This window comes from Hetaerina americana, unplaced genomic scaffold (genome assembly GCF_022747635.1).
Source record: "Hetaerina americana unplaced genomic scaffold, ioHetAmer1.1.p SCAF_3, whole genome shotgun sequence".
In the NCBI taxonomy this organism is placed as follows: Eukaryota; Metazoa; Arthropoda; class Insecta; order Odonata; family Calopterygidae; genus Hetaerina; species Hetaerina americana.
The window spans coordinates 16,999,291-17,016,697 of record NW_027286874.1 but is presented as its reverse complement, the minus strand read 5'-3'; the positions used below and the strand labels follow the sequence as shown (position 1 = coordinate 17,016,697).

At 34.0% G+C, this 17,407-nt stretch overlaps 1 protein-coding gene across 2 annotated transcripts in view; it reads right to left on the bottom strand.

Moving 5' to 3' along the window:
- The window catches only part of Hsf (Heat shock factor), a 35,965-nt gene that overhangs the window by 16,531 nt on the left and 2,027 nt on the right, over positions 1-17,407 (bottom strand). The window contains exons 4-8 of one of the 2 annotated variants that reach the window (XM_071588536.1): positions 15,584-15,811; positions 14,969-15,133; positions 11,299-11,561; positions 9,191-9,838; positions 6,299-6,551 (exon numbers count right to left, since the gene is read on the bottom strand). In XM_071588536.1, the coding sequence (XP_071444637.1) occupies positions 6,299-6,551; positions 9,191-9,838; positions 11,299-11,561; positions 14,969-15,133; positions 15,584-15,811 (1,557 nt within the window). The remainder of the gene's footprint in view (positions 1-6,298; positions 6,552-9,190; positions 9,839-11,298; positions 11,562-14,968; positions 15,134-15,583; positions 15,812-17,407) is intronic. The other variant, XM_071588537.1, reaches the window with a different exon arrangement.

The following is a 17,407-nucleotide window of genomic DNA, read 5'->3' as shown; positions in this document are numbered from 1 at the left end:
TCACGTATACGTACAGAATGTTGCATTATATACCCGTACATATACATATATATATGATAGGATAGGTAGATCACTTGAATCCAAGAAATGCGTAACCTTAATCACAATTAAATTAATTAAGTGGATTTATTATCTCTTTAGGTACATCACCGAGTTCACTCTCTGAAGTTAACTCTTCCTCATCTTCTAGCACTGGCATTGAAATATTTCCGCAAGCTTTTTCAAATCCATATTATACACAAGTTCCTCTGACATCCTGCCAACTTTCGAGGATCCACTGGCTTATTTCTTCATAAGACTTCTAATCCTTCCTGATTCTGCGTAGTCTTTCAAACCAGACATAATCTACTTTTCCCACCTAGAACGTAACTTTGATTTAAAAGATTTATTAATGGATAACTCCTGGCAGCCTCATGATTTCCTTTTTCTTTTGCGAAATTGATGACTTCTAGCTTGAACATCGCTGTATACGATGTTCTTCTCCATAGGCAATTTTCTGGAGAAAATTCTAAATTACAAAAGCTTAATTCAAATTCAGGTTTGAAACAATCACCATGTAGGCAGCACTTTCATAGAACTTGGAGGGTGTCTAAAACAGCATTGATACTAACAAGGCTAAGTAAAGCAAACAAAACAAGAAAATTCTATTTCATTCATTCTCTAATTTTTCTATATTTGATTTGCTGAAAGTTAATTTATATAGCAAATAAAAGGGCACACAAACCTATGTCTCGTTTCGACTTACAAATCATAGCAAAAAAGCATTAAGGTGGCATATTTTGTTGGCTAGTAAATATTGTTAATTTTTTGATCCTCCTGTCGTTTGGAATTAATTTCAATCACCTGGCTCTAATCTTCTGTACACTTACGGTAGATATAGCCACAGACAATTGCGTTTCCATGTATTTATCGGTTGTTACTATCTATTAGTACTCAAATATGGATATAGATGTACTTTTACACACTATATATATATATATATATATATATATATATATATATATATATATATATATATATACACACACACACACACACACAGATGCCCGGCATCTATACACGTTCAAGATAACTATGAAGCCCAGTGCACGCAGAATCTATACAAATTCATGATAACTATGAAGTTCTGGGGGCACATTGTACATAAGGTGCGCGTTATCGATGGTAAATATGGTACTTAAAAAAAAAGAGAATAAACTGTCATTATTGCAGCTGGTCGAAAGAAAGGCTTAAACAGCTCACCTTTTTTTTTAGCCAAAGAGAGTCCTGAGAGCTTTTATTTAAGCTAACAGCAATTATTTTGTGCGGCAAGAATGAGCACACAAAAGTATATAACAATTAATTTTTCTTTGGTAATAGGAATGATATACACTCAAAACAACCTCTGATTATACATTGCTCTTATTTTTCAATTAGATATAAAACATGGCTTAGCTTTTCATATATATTGTTTACATGGCTATCCCAAGATAGATTTTTATCCAGTTGTAAGCCTATAAGTTTTATTGACATGTACATTATGTAATCATCAAACCAAAATAGAACTAATTGGTCTTTTAGGAATTTACAATCAATTTATTATCTCAAACTGTTCACTTGACATAAGTAGAATATGCTGCTTTTCTCCATGTTTTCCTCTAGTTCTAATGTGTGTATAAGTATGGTGCCATCTGCAAAAAAGATTTTAGTCTTCCTTCAAATTGAGTGGTAAGTCATGAAAAGTAAGATTAAAAGAAGAGGAATCCAGATGGATCTCTAAGGAACTTTAATGTTTAAGTGATGAATTGTTAGATTCGCTTCAGTGGCAGGATATTTGCTGTTACCAAAATTTTGAGTAACTAAACAATAGTACAAAACCTCTCATACCATAATTATTCAATTTTTGCTTCAAGATGGCATATGATAAGGCTTTTGTTAGATCACATGGAACCAAAGCCACAAACTGGTAATTCAAAAATACTGGGCAATTATATTTATCCTTGCCTGTATACCCTTGGTTTATGTTGAACCAGATCTGTAACCATATTGATAATGGGGTACTATTGTTTTAAAATGAGTTCCCATTTGCTCTTTTATTAAAGATTCAATTATTTAAGTTGACATAGGCACCACTGCTATGGGTCTAGAATTTGAAAGCTCATTTTTACATATTTTCTTGAATAGAGAGATAACTTTTATAATCTTTATTATAACTGGTAATGGCTAAATCCTCTATGTTCCACTATGTACATGAACTTGAATGGGTTTTGATTGATTTAATTCTTTTCTTTTCATAGATTTCATAGATTATAAAAACCATGAAGACAGTTACCAGCCTGATTGTCAGTTTAATAGATGATCTTAAAGTTCAACCAATACTAAATCTAATAACCTGTTAAATTCACACATCATGGTAGGAGGGTCAGTTCCTTTCCTTATGCCACCTATGGCTTCCCACTAAGCGTTAGTACCTGAAAAATCACACTGCTTGGGTGAAGCTGAGGGTACTCCCGAGGTATACCCATGAATTGAACCTGGGCTCTCTGGTTAGTAGTCTAATGCTTTACCCCTGGGATACCAGGTCCCTTTTATAGGTAAGGTCAGTGAATAGAATCAAATCATTTTAATCTACCAATGGTAAGCCATTTATGTAGCTTTATACATTTCTTAAATAGTCATGGATAAAGGTGTTTTCCTTGTTAACAAAAAGTAAAACTATCAGCTACCCAGATCGTTTCACATTGTATTTTTATTAAAAGTTAAAAAGTATCATAACAGTACCAAACAAAAAATGTTTTCATACAATTATTTTAAAGTTTATTTGAAATCTGTATATTTTATAGAGTGAAACCTCACTAAATGGGCACCTTGATTAGCAAGCAATTTGCATAATGAGAAAAAATATTTTTTCAGCAATGACTCGCCGAGTGATTTTTATCAAAATGAGGGACAAGGAGATGGGGATTCCTGGAATGATTGCATTTTTGCTACTTCAGTTTGTGTTAAGCATTCCTTTCGCTTGCATCTTAGTGTCACTAGTGATCACACATTTTACCAAACTTGTGCTCAGGTATGCTATTTCAGATTTTTTGTGTTAACTTTAATAACTTATAGCAAAAATGTCCCTAAAAAATTGTGAGAAGGTGAAAGTGATTTTCGTTGACCTCATTAAGAAGACACTAGGATGAATAATGGCCAAAAGGAATTATTTAAGGAATATAAGGGAGAAACACAAAATTTTAGAGAATAATTGGCATCCACAGCATTGTGATGAATCGAGAAGCAGCAAACTGTGACTCAAAGGTAGCAAAGAACTTCATTGGTGACTTCAAGAAACTAGAAATCCCATGCGCTACCTGCCGCAACAGATTTTTAACTGTGACAAGACGGTCATTCTTTAAGATTTTTAAGATTTTTCTGAATAAAATGAAGTGCTGACAAAAACAAATATCTCTGAGAAACTTTCTACTAAAAAGAATGAGGAATGTATCATAAATAATAAACTCATTATTTTGACTCTCTTTTGTTTTCTAAAAATTGAATTTGTATTCGAGGTTGGTTCATTCCAAGATAGAAGAAAGGATGAAGGTTATTCATGACCATATCCAATTTTTATACAATTTTATTTGAATAAACCTAGAACATACTTCATTTTTTTTAGCAATAAATGCATTATCATATTTTGTATTCACTTTTAAGGGAAAAATTATTTCACTGCATGGGTTTCTCATTTCCTGAGAAAGATTTCTGAAAGAATTATGTTCATTGTATTGCCAATATTTGGCCCCAAGCATTTTGAAATTGCAATAGTTTACCATATCTAGATGGTAATACGTCATACATGATTGCTAACAGACAAACTTCTTATGACATCTAAGTATCACTTAGCATAGAAACCCAAGGCTCTGCACTTATCTGCTGGTAGAATTGGGCTTATCATAAATTTAAACTGAGGTACACGGCTTGAATTTGTTTCAAATAGATTGTCTACAAATATGGGAAGTAATGGCTAAATATTGACATGAACTTGCAACATTATACATTACATATTTGATGTTACATTTGTAACACGTGTAAAATTTCTCCATCAATGGATGAATCTAGAAGATGCATTTGATTTATGTAGCAAACTTCCTTTGGAGTGAACTACATTTTTTGAATTCCCAGTGTTTACCATTGAGATCAAACCTTTCAGAGGTGATACATAACTTCTTGCCATTAACTCAGTGTCCTCTTCAAAATGCCCCGAAGTTCTAGACATGGACTGTGTAATGGTATAGTGCGTAATGCCATCTTTACCGCCAGCAATTTTTCTATTTTAGAAAATTATTTTCACTCTGTGTTAAAAGCTATTAATCTTGGAACAGAGATTATTTTAAACTTCAACTAATACATTGTTTCAAAGCTTGCAAAAGCAACATGGGTTTCTCCCTTCTCCACTTAAGTTCTCCTATGCCTGGTCAACAATTCACTGGGAAGAGTGCCACAAAGGACCTAGCTCCAATTGCTTATACAAAAATGAAAAAAATTCCACCTCGGTTCAAGTTGGATATGATCCACATTCTCAAGAACAAGAATTACACTTGATACCTCTACATTACCTTACCTAATGAAAAACTAGACAAATTCATTAAATTATGCCATTATTCTTCATTGCTCATCCATTGTGACGAGGAGGAATATACGCACGGTCTATCATCATCTCTCTTTCACAACCCCAAAAAATTCTAGTATTTTGTCAAAACACCACTACAATTATTCGCACATAGATGTAGTTTCATCTAAAAATGTTAACACTATGGGACCAAAAGGATAACATGTATTTCTCAATTTCTTTTTAAGATTTCAGATGCCTACATCCAATTTCCCAGTCATTTATGATCATTCCTTTTCTCCTAACTATAACCACTGCTCATCAGAAGTGCAGACCAATCCTTGGAAGGTTTTTTCGTAAAATAGCTACGTCATGCTCTGGCCCTAAAGGTCTTTGCCCTATTTTTGTATGTAACTGTGCTTCCTCACTCTTGGCTCTATTGAGCCTGCTATTAAATTACTGCTTTTCTCTTGAAACCTCCCCCACTCAACGGAAATACCAATCATCCCTATTAATATAGCTGGCCCAAAAATGTGGTATCTAACAATTGTTCCTTCTCCTTGTGTCCTGTTCTTTCCTTTGTCTGTGAGAGAATTATTTTGAATGGCCTTTATTATTACGTCTCCATTTTGGACTAGCGATAACATGGCTTCCTTCCCAGTTGATCATGTGCGACAAACTTCACAGTACTTCAACATCATGCTGAATTGAATTACTAACCCAACACAGCTTGACCTGTCTTTCTCAATTTCCCTAAAGCTTTTGACTCTAAATCACAGCCTCCACCTTCATAAGCTCATTTTGCAGTTTAGCACCCAAGGAAATTTTATGAAACTCTTATCCAGCTATCTTATTAACAAAACCCAGCAGTTAACAGTGTTTGGGGCATTATCCACCACATTGCCTCTGCTGTCCCTAGTTCCCAAGGGCAGCATCCTAAGGCCATATGTTTTAAATTTTTATATTGATGATCTAGCCTCTCTAATTTTAAGTTCAACTATCCCATTGACTCCACGTCACTGAAGCATGTGTCCTCAGTCAAGGATTTTGGCCAATTAAAAAATACTAAACCAAATTTCTCAGACTATATTCAGGCAATTAAAAAGAAGACATGTCTCTCTTAGGCCTCCTATATTGCTTCACTGGAATTAGGGGTCATTCATCTTCTCAATAAAGGGCTAAAAAAGTTATAGAGTTCATTTATAATATTATTTATTACATCATTCACAGCCCTGAACAGCTCCCTCTGATATACCTGAGAGTACAATCTCAACCTACCCATAGCCACTCTTTTTCCTAAATGCCAATTGCTAGATTATCACTCGCTAAACTATTCTTACCTTTCTTCTTTCCTAAATTTACTGATCCATATTCTTTACCCATAAATGCCTTTACTGCCCCACTAATATCTCATCCCACCAATATTTAATTACAGCCTTCAATTTCAACATTTGTTAATATTCGTTACCCATGTTCTTGTTTATGTTTGTGTGTACTTGTCTCTTATTCTACGCTTTGTTATATGCTCCACCATGAAAAAGCAGTATTGCTGCACGTGGGCATAAAAAAAATGAGCAGTTTGTGTACAGTAAATGACAACTAAATATGTAGTAACTATCATTCATAAAAATACATAAAATCTGGAGAGAGAACATCAAAAATGTTTACACTCAAGCACCAATTGAAGTCCAAATTCAGCATTTTTCCTCCTCCTTACTAAAATACCTTGCTCATGCCATGTCCGCCGCCTTCAATGACGGCTGGATCAAGGAGATGGCCCAATGAGGCCGGACATACCCCAAGCAATGCAGATGCATCTAAGCAGAATCCTTCCAAACCTCCAACTGCAGCCAATAAGTCACTGTCATTGCCAGGATTACCTCCAAGTCCAGGAGATGAGACATTGCCCTTCAAGAGCATTTCCTTTAAATGCTCTATTTCAGATTGCATTGCATCAATGTGCGTATCCAGCTCCTCCCTATAAAAGAAATTCCAAATTGTATAATGCATTCTACTAATTATGCAAAAATCATGCAAGAAAAATAGAATGGTACCACATTGAGGAATAAGCATTGGTATATGCAAGTAGGATGAAGTTTGGATTTCCTCCAAAATGTAGATATTCAACTCCCTTTTAATTCAATTTATAAAATTTCTAAAATGTAAAAGAAATTAAAAAGAAAAGTCTACCTAAAGTATCGAAGAAACAATACTAATAATTAGAATGATAAGATTCTACATAGACCTAGGTTATGAAATGTAAAGAATAAAAAAGCATGTTATACAAAAAGTATATTCAGATGCATACATTGAGAAGATAAAATTATAGATATTAAGAATATTAATAAGACATTTGGAAACATAGTAAACTTGATATGCATATTTTGTGTGCCATCAGTAAAGGATTTTGCAATTTGTATCAAATTTAGTATGTTTTCATACGTATATGCAGTGATTAATTACTAATACAGAACATATGTTTCAAAATATTGCACCATAATGCTGCTTCCTTCTTCATTGAAGTCCACTTGAAAACATTAAAACTAATAACAACAGATAATGGTCGCAATTCTAAATTATCATTTGCCATCTAAATCAAAACTGATTATTTAGTGTATGTAATATGATAGTATAAAGATGAAAAAAGAAAAAAAAAGAAAATTTTGTTGTAAGTATTTGTGTTGAAAAGTATTTTTGGTAAAGGTGAGAATTATACTGAGGCAGGTAGCCACAAATAAACAAAGAATATGCAATGATTATATTATGAACCAAATGCATGATGTCAGACAATTATGGACAGCTGCACATAATCAGCTTTTATAGGATTATGTAATTTAACAATAAAGAAAATTATTATAAGTAAATTGACAATCATTTCCCATAATTGAAATTGATAAACATCTGTTCACTTGGACTGCATAAACCTTCGAAAGAGGAACTAACTCTACGTGAAAATAGTTGTACCTTAAACAGCAGGCTGGTATTTATGTGATGAGATGTATACACACTTATTTGGTGTCAGATCTGATTTTTTAAATGCACCCTTTTTAAGTAAACAGAAATGTGTGAGACATGGAAGAAAATCTATCACAGCCCATAGCAGCTAGTTAAAATTCACTTATTTTAAAACCTGTATCAATTATAAAGACTGCTTCACAATTTCATCATTTTTATTTTCAAAATAAACATAATACATCTGGAGGCCTGCTTTTGCAGATAAATCCTGGGTATGGGTCAGTTCCATTAAATTATTTTTTTTTTTAAGATGTTACATGTCAATATTGCCATTTTATAGGTTAACTATATTCATGTATACTTCTTACAGAATTTCCAGCTTCTACTTGATTTTCAATGATTTATTATCATTCAAAGTTTTGACAGTTTTTATCAATATTAAAATTAAATAATAAATTATCAAGGCCAGTCAACAGTTGTGGTATTGCTTCATGTGATTTAAAAAATCTGCCACCACAGGAAAAAGACAAACATTACTTTTCATGCAGTACAAATTACCATACCAGCAGGTAACTAACCCAAAATAGAATTTGTTAGCAAAAAGTATTTTTAATTAACACAGATAAATGATATTAAGATAATTACTTTCACTGCCAAAAACTGAGAAAATATATGATAAAAAGTAGACTGTTGAGATTTTACATAAATTTCAAATTCAGGAATATTATTTTTAAGTTTTAATTGTAATGATTTATATTAAGAGCCAACTGTACCATGGAAAAATAGGTGGATTCTGGGATTGTGTAAATTTGAGGTTTCACTGTCATTAACGTTTCATGTATTAGCAAACAGTAACATGTGTATAGTAATTGAGTGTACATTGAAATGCACATTAATTGCCGGCCTCGGTGGCGGCTGGGTAACGTCCTCGCCTACTAACCCAAAGGTCGCGGGTTCGATTCCCGCCTAGGTGGATTTCCCTCCATCTAGGGCTTGGTTGTATGTGACTGTCTTCAATATGATGTCTGTAATGTAGGGTTAGGTGGAAGAAGGGACTATTAGTCTCAACCTCACCCAATTAAGTCGATAACTAAATAAATAAATAAAATTTGAATAATCACCTGAAATGCAGTCAATAAGATGAGAATATGTGAATAACAGCCTTAAGCTTTTATAAATAAATAAAACTATTAAAAACTAAAATTACATGGTATTTGCTTATTGTTTAGAAGGTACATGTGTCGGAAACTCAGGATTTTAAGTTCACGGAAAAAAGGATTCTGATACAAATTTGTACCATGACCTATCTCGAATTATTTGTGATGACCATTGATATTTACGATAATATGCACCTGTTTTTTGAAATACCTCTGTTTCCATGAATGGAATGTGAAAAATTTTCTTATCATTATGGATACACAACTCATGTTCAATTTACATGCATCCTTTCTCTGATATCCCTTACTTTTTGAATTTTTTTGGAAAAAATGCGTACTATGAATGGAAAATTAGAGTAATCTTTTATCTCTATACTGGAGTAGTGAAGAGGGGTATACAAATAAAATTAAATATACATCGGCTGACTGGGGCATATTCCAGCTCCTTACATCAGAAATTTTAAGAACATGTAAACTTATAAGCCAGTACCATATGCAAAATTACCTGTTGAGGCTTTCAAAGGTCTTCTCACTTTCTCCACTTGACCCCGAAGTACAAGCAAGTGCCATATTGGAGTAATTTTTCTCTTCATTTTCGTTTACTTCAGGAATTGCAGATTGCTCCACTGTCATATTCAAATCATTAACTCCTTCTGTAGATGTCAGTGACTTTAAAAGATTTGTTTCTTCATCATTCATTGCAGCACTTCCCTCTTCCAAGTGAATCTCAGGATAAACATCTACATCTTCTACTTCAGAGTTCTTGTTATAAGATGTCGAAGCCCGTTTTGTTTTACGATTATTTTGTCTATGTACAGACTTTCTTACTGCAGCTGTTGATGATTTGGATATGTTTTTTGAGACACGGCTTCCTGTTGGTCCTTTTGTTCTATTTAATTTACTTACAGGTGCTGGGCTCACTACAGCTGGATCAACAGACCCCATGAACATCTCAGGGCTCAATGGATATTCCACTGAAGGGAGTAAAGAACTTTCAGGAGCATCATTCTGTGGATCAGGATCAGATACCAAAATGTCTTCACTGAGGCTTCCAGTTACTACACCCATGCTGTTTGCAGGAGATGATGGCAATGAATCAAGATTCCCCAAACTTGAAGATGGGCTGTTAACAAGGGGAACTACTCTATTTAGCCTGCACCAGAGAAAATACATGGAGAATTCATTAATTGTCAAGTGATCATAAGTTATGTATCAAACTGACAAAAAATTTATTTTTACACGAGAATTGTCATTATACATATTTAAAATCAATCACTTACAATAATGGCGGTTATTACTCCTCATACTTATTTTAGTAATACCCCTTTGCTCTCATAAATTTACAGCAATATAATAAAATTCACAGAATCACAGCAAGGAATAACAAGGGGACAAAATATGAAACTAACAAATGCATGCATCATTACCTAACTTATACACTAAAACAATTGAAAATACCACAAAAAATTGTGAACAAATAGCAAGTCTCATTTATTCTTCTTGCATCTTTATGCTATTTGAGGAATTTAGATATAGGCCATGAAAAAAATCAAAAAAATTAACAAAACTAAATAAGGCAAATTTATTATGATGTATTCATGGCAATTGCTCACAACAGACAAAGCAAAACATGTACTATTGATTTATCTTTTCATAGATTTGAAACAGAAACTGAAAGTTAGCCTGCTGAAATATATTTTCCACTGAATTTTGGCAGTCATATTAAAACTAATTTTGTGGTATTTGAAAACATTTTTTATGGACCTATTATATCTAAATGATTTTCAGTAGACACACTAGTTTTGATAAAAAGAAGACAGGACAACATACTTCTTTGGGAAAGATAAAAATGCTCAACAATTATGTTATATCTAAAAAACTGAAATCAAGGCAAGTAGTTTAAAAGTCTTCACCCTAGGCCAGCTGTTAATATTACCTATCAACTTCAAGACCAACTCTGCCCACCTAGCCAATGCACTTCTACCGGACAATTTTTGTTAACACACTTCAGAGAAAGATTTTTTTGTGTTAGAATTTTACCTTTAGCATTGATTATATTATGTTTAATCCTTCTTCTACATGTTGGAAAAATAAGTCAAATCCTATTGTCAATGCTGGTCAAAGAGAATGACTTTTACCCGGAAATTCTTGCAATTTGGTTAACATCAGTGGATGACTTCATATTAACTGCTGTGGCATATTTAGCTTTTGTTATTGAATTTAATACATAGAATGGCTTCAACCAAGCTTCATTCTTATATTGCACACAATCATCACAGTTACAGATCTAATGACAACTAAGCCTCCTCAATTCAAGGCAAGGATAGCAAACCATATCTATAAAGAAAATGGGTTTAGCTATGGTCCTGAATAACTCAGGTTAACACTACCCACAGCCCTCCTTAAAATAATTATCTCCAAGTGTGGCCACAAGCAGACAGCACAAAAACCCTCTTGGCAAACAAATGGTGCTTAATTGCATTAAATAAGTTTCTTTCCCCATATAATAAAATGGTTTCACTGTATTAGGTGAAATTGGAAATTTTCTGGAAAGCGTGATAGTTAAAATGCTTAATTTTTTTTAAAGATTTAATGAAAAAATGAAAAACTTACTGCTTTGCAAGATCGATAGGAACATCACCAGCTTCTGCTCCTATTTCTGGTGAGATAGGTGCACACTGACTGTATCCAACACCAAATTTTAATTTATCATCACTAACACTAGCTGCAACACCAACTTTGGCTTTTTCAGTTGCTGCTAATTTTTCACAACCAAAATCAACACCACCTAAGTCTTCATAATCATCATCAGGAAATATGTAATCAGCATTATTGTCCAATTCATGTATGACAGGACCTTTTGGAGAAAGCTCTTCCTGAAAAATTAATAGGAAGCATTAAAATAGATACCTTGATGTCTATTAGTGCTCTGCATGGTAAAAGGGTGCATTATACAGGAAAGTGACGGAATGGCCTTGAGGTAAACAAGAAAAAAACCCTTATGACCCCTTAAACCCCCTAAAAATCTTCTTATAGTTATGAAAAGAATTGATTGAAGCAGAAGATATTCTGGCAAGATGGAAAGAAAACATAGAAACATTTTATGATAAAGGAGAAAGAAATGAGGTTGATGAAGATAGCTTATGTCAAAATGAAAATGAGCATGGCTGTGGGTAAGGATAAAAGCCACGCAATTCTACCCAAGGATTTAAGAAAACATGGGAGGGGAGAATTATACAGGCTAATTAATGGCAATTATAACAAAAGAAGTAGGCCTGGAGACATTATGACTGCATTCATAGCCATCCCAAGAAATGATCAAAAGTATGTACGTGAGGATAATTGTACTATAAGTTTGATTCTACATGTAGATATGATAGTTCTTTGGATGATCAACAAAAAGATTTTGAAGGGGGCAAATAATTACAATTATGATCCATTTGTTTGGCTTAAAAAGGGAAGGGGCACACTTGATGCTATAGCAACAATGAACTCACGACAGAAAGAAATATAAAATATAATCAAATTGTATTTGTTTACTTTGTGATTAAGAAGGAATTCAACAACATAAATGAGTAAAATAAATTACTGTACTACTGAAGATAAGAGTTGAGTCAAGGAATGAGCAAATAATCTATGCATTATGTGCACCGTACAAACCTGAACATTTCTCAGATTGCACAAGCACAGATAGTGGACTGTGAGTTGAGATGTGCAGAATTAAGCAGGGATGAGACATGACTGCCCACTATTACTCAATCTTTTCAATGCACATAGATAGGAAATGGCAAAAGAGTCGGTGGAGATGCTGAGGAGGAATAAAATTATGAGGAGAACTGCTAACCATATAAAGTCAGATTTGAGGATGATCAAGTTTTAGTTAGCCAGACTGAAAAGGGAATGCAATCATTGCAAAGTACATAACAGGACCAGTATTATAACTTCGGGATAAGAATAAATTTAAATAAAAGAAATTTCGACTGGTTCTTAAGAAAAGGAAGCCTTAAATACTAAAATTGGTGTGTATCAACTACAGAAAGTAGACCGTTCAAATATTTAGGAAATAAATTTCAAGTGTTTTACACAATGGTAGTCTAAGTGGCAAGGGTATAAAAAGAATTTGACACACATAAAGTTTAATAAAATGAAGATGATGACAATTGAAGTAATATTTAACATAAAAGATTAACACAAACTTTGATATGGAGGATGGTACTTTACGATTATCAAGTTAGCCTTTGAGGCAAGAGGATAAGTGCAAACTAAAAGTTTTTGAAATGCCGGTGTGATTGATGGAAATCTGGCAATTAATAGATAGAAAACACAATGGTGCCAGCATTGTGTAGTAGGAGGTAGGGTTTTTCGGAGTAAGTAACATAAGGCAGGAAAGTGGATAAAGGTATACTAAGAATATTGGGCAAGTGAGGTAGAGGCAGCAAAAGACTATGCATGTTGGATGAAATGAAGGGAGGCAGGAAATACAAGATGTTGAAGAAAGGTTTATTGTAATGCGGAATGCTACAAAACATACTTATTTAGTATGGCTACCACCTTGACTAATATACCAATCTTAATAATAATTATCTACACATGCAATTTACTGAATAATTCTGAACCAGAGGTGCTATAATAAAATGATTATTTAAATATCACAAATTACATTTTCCACATTTTATTACAGCATGGTTAATGATTCAGAATAGAAGGTGGGCTATCAGATTTTCTGAAAATTGTGTGATTTGGGTCATAATAATCCTTTCCCATCCTTCTGACATTGACAGTTGGGAATGGAACTCGGGCATTCCTGACATTCTGCCAAATAACAGGATGCAAAGAAGAGAAAAAGCAAATAGAGAAAACATGCTAGCATGCTAATCCTTGTGCCATCAACAAAATATGGTCATGTTGCACACAAATAAGATGAACAGTGAATGTTAAAAATATATAAATAATAGATAGACAAGAGAGATAATATTCTTTATTTTGGGGGAAATTGAAACTATGGAGTCTCTTATACCATGTAACTCCTAAAAAGATATACGAGATACTTATGGATGTAAATGTAAGGAATTGGTACTTTGAGGTCTCGCAAAGGAGGCAAGGCCACTGAGACTTTGCCTCTACTGCTTCCATGCATGACACTTGCCCTTGTGGCCAGTTTCAGACAAAAGCCTTAGTAGTGTCATCTTTTCCTCTGCCCTCCAAATTATCACATGCTTAACTATAACAGAATATTCACAGACATTTTTGGTTTCGGAATACACTGGAAAATTTTGTTGGTCATATCATTATGGCTTACAGACAAGTGTAACAATTTGATACCATAAACAGATTCTTTTGTTTACTCTTCTGTTGTGGTGATTTAACCTACAGCTACCACCACCCCTTCCTCAAGAGATTTAAATTTTTAGGCACTCCTTCCATCCTTAATACATAAAATATTATTTTAAGTTTTCTATTGGCTACACACAAGGAATTCATACAGTTTGGGGATAATGGAGTTCATATTGTGCCAAATGGTCAATATCAATGTGACATCTATATAATTCATGCAAGAAATCTTACAAGAACACATATGCTCAGTGATGCACCAAGTCATGGGGGAATATTTCTACCTACGATATATTTGCGTCAATCACAGGATGAGTCATGGCCTCAAATTTCATTATTGAAATCTTTAGATATAGCCACACAATTAATCTAATTGGCACAATAGCCATTATCATTCCTACCACTCTGTATATTACCATCTTTTAATTGTGGCATGTCCATTGAACGTGCAGTGGACATACATTCACTGTTTCATGTGTTCAACATCCTCTCTCCATGGCCACCTAAAACCACCAAATGCATATTTGGTACTTAGCCTGACAAGAGTGAAGGATTTGTACTGTCAGGGATGAAATCCCTATTTACATGCAATGATGTTTTCGGTCACCTTGCCTATCTAAAAAAGCATTTGCCTGCACATCTGGCAGTCCAGTAGCGCATTTGTGACTGGCAGCAAGATACCCTTGCATTCAGACAAGACAAACTAGCATTAAGTAGAAGTTGTTACCATGGGAAGGACTAATCCTCAGCAAAACAAATACTTCTGATAAGAAAGGAGAGGTACCCTACATTAAGAATGTACCATCAAGAAATTAGGCTGGTAGATTCTGTGTAAGTGGGAAGACTAAAAATGAGATATATTGATTCACATTAATAAAACAATTCTTACATCTTGTCTGTGAAAACTTTGGTGTGATGTGTTATTATCAGTAAATAATGGTATTATACGTACATTAGTCATCACATCTGAAATAAGATTCAGCTTTGCTGCCTTCGGCTGAGTTGCTCCTCTTCTATTTGGGAGAACATTAGGTGAATCATTCAGCATAAGTGGATAAGTTTTCTTGATTGCCAATCTTCTGTTCGGCTGCACCAATGTCACCAGAAACTGTATTACCTAAATACAAGGAAGAAGTAATTCATAAATAATTCCTAAGCTTAAAGATTTGGGAATTGAAAACATTAAGACAAACAAGGAAATAAAACCACTGGATAATGAACCCTAGTTATAATGTCACTAGCACTGGATAGCAAATATTAAATTGCAACAAATAATCAAGCTTGGGTATATTCTATTGTTTCAGGCTTCACTTTGTGGAAGTATTTAATATCCATACTAAAAGGTAAGACTTATCCACAGATTTTACTATATGGTACAACCCGTTTCACGGACTTGTGGCATCTGATGCGGTACCTGATGATGCCGCAAGTCGGTGAAACGCGTTGTACCACATAATAAAATCTGTGGGAAAGTACAAGTCTTTCCTTTTAGTATAGAAATCAAGCTTGGGAATAAAATACTTAAGAAACATTTTTAATTTGTTCCAGCATATCCTATACTACTCACCTTATTAACAATTTGTTGCTGCTTCATGTGTTTCTGTCGTAGAAGAGCTAATTCTCTCCATAATGCCTCATTTTCACGCTTCATTGCATTGAACCTAGAGTCTAAAGTTTCTTGTCTTCCCTTCATTTGTCTTACATCCTGAAGTACTCTAGAAACGAGTTCTGGCTTCACATTACCATTACTGCTATTACTCATAGAATGACTGCTATGAACTGCACCTGTAGGGATCTAAATTAAAAGACAACCATGCATAAATATAATATAAATAATAACATAATGCCCAACATTTAACCTTCCAATGATTTTTTTAAAATTATTTTTCTTAACATTCATACATAAAATTACTTCCAATAATACAACTAAAAGAAATTTGTTTAGATAGCAACTTTTATGTCGAGCAAAACTTGCAGATCCATAGTGCATAAGATTTTAACTTAAATGCCAACAATAATGAACACACAGACAAGAAATGAAAATGCCAAAGTTAAAAGAAAGTAGAACTTACAGGTATGTTTGGAGCATACCCCTTTCAGACCAACATATCATACAAGTGAAGCCATTGCAGTTATTGATGGAACCACTTGACTATTGGGTTATCACAAAAGCAAGTATGCACCTATTTAGTAGGGGCAGGGCTTTCAGCATGGTAAGGGAACTCATTATTTTTGAAATTCCTAGGTTAGTGTGCACAGCCCTCACTCTCCTGCCAGTAGTTTAAATAAATTAGAAATCAAAGTCAGGGGTTGAGAGTAAATAAAGATACTTAATGAGAGGTAAGATGAAATGATAGGGATAGAGTGATAGTTATGGAGTGTGTACAGCAGAGGGGGAAACAGCAAATGAAGACTGGCAGTAATAAACAAAAAGGTATCAATAAATGTAGTATACACATGAATGAGCAAGTGAAAAGAGGTAAAAACTGAACCAATGAACATTCCAATAATTATCTGAATTCTGATAATCACAGGGAGGATTAAATAGAGTATAGGAGCAATTAGAGGATATTGTGAGTGTCCCTGGAAAGGAACATATGATAGTGATGGTGGATAGGAGGGCTGCAGTGAAATGAGAGAGATGGGAGTGAGGTAGGATACTATAGTTTAGGAACAAGGAATTATCTTGGGGGGAAAGCGAGAGAGTTCTGTAGAAGGAATGGTTTAATCATAATGAGCATTTAGTATAAAAATGTAACTAGGAGGATAGGTAGACCTGGAAAATGCCCAAAGATTCAGATGGATATCAGTATTACTATAATATGGTTAAGCACAAATTTAGGAACAGCTAGGAACCTGTCACTTGAGGTAAATTTTCCAACAAAAAAACAAACAGCATAACTAATCCATGGTCTCCTAGGAATGGTTGTGGATCCAGATAATTAGTTGTAAGGAATAAGTGAATGTAACGTCACATTCAAGAGGATATAACTAGGAAGATGGATGAGGAAATGAAAATTAACATATTTCATTGAAAAAACTGAATGGGTACCTGGAGGCATTAGGTACCTGATGATGACGCCTTAACATTGAACCTAGTAGTATGTAAATAAAGAACAGTGGAAATACACATTGTGTTCTCTATTTAATGAACATGAACTTCCACAAAGCTGAGTCAGGAGCAGAGGCATTGTTTGTAAAAAGAATACTTTGGTAATATGCAAAATCTGAATGGTGTGCAATTTCTCTTTTTGAAATAAATATAGATTTAAATGACATGGGACCAGATCATAATTTAGACTTTCACTACAGACATTTCCAGGCATCAACATGGTACAACAGAAAAGAATCCTATAATTTTGATCAGGGATTGCTTCATCGTAGACATTTT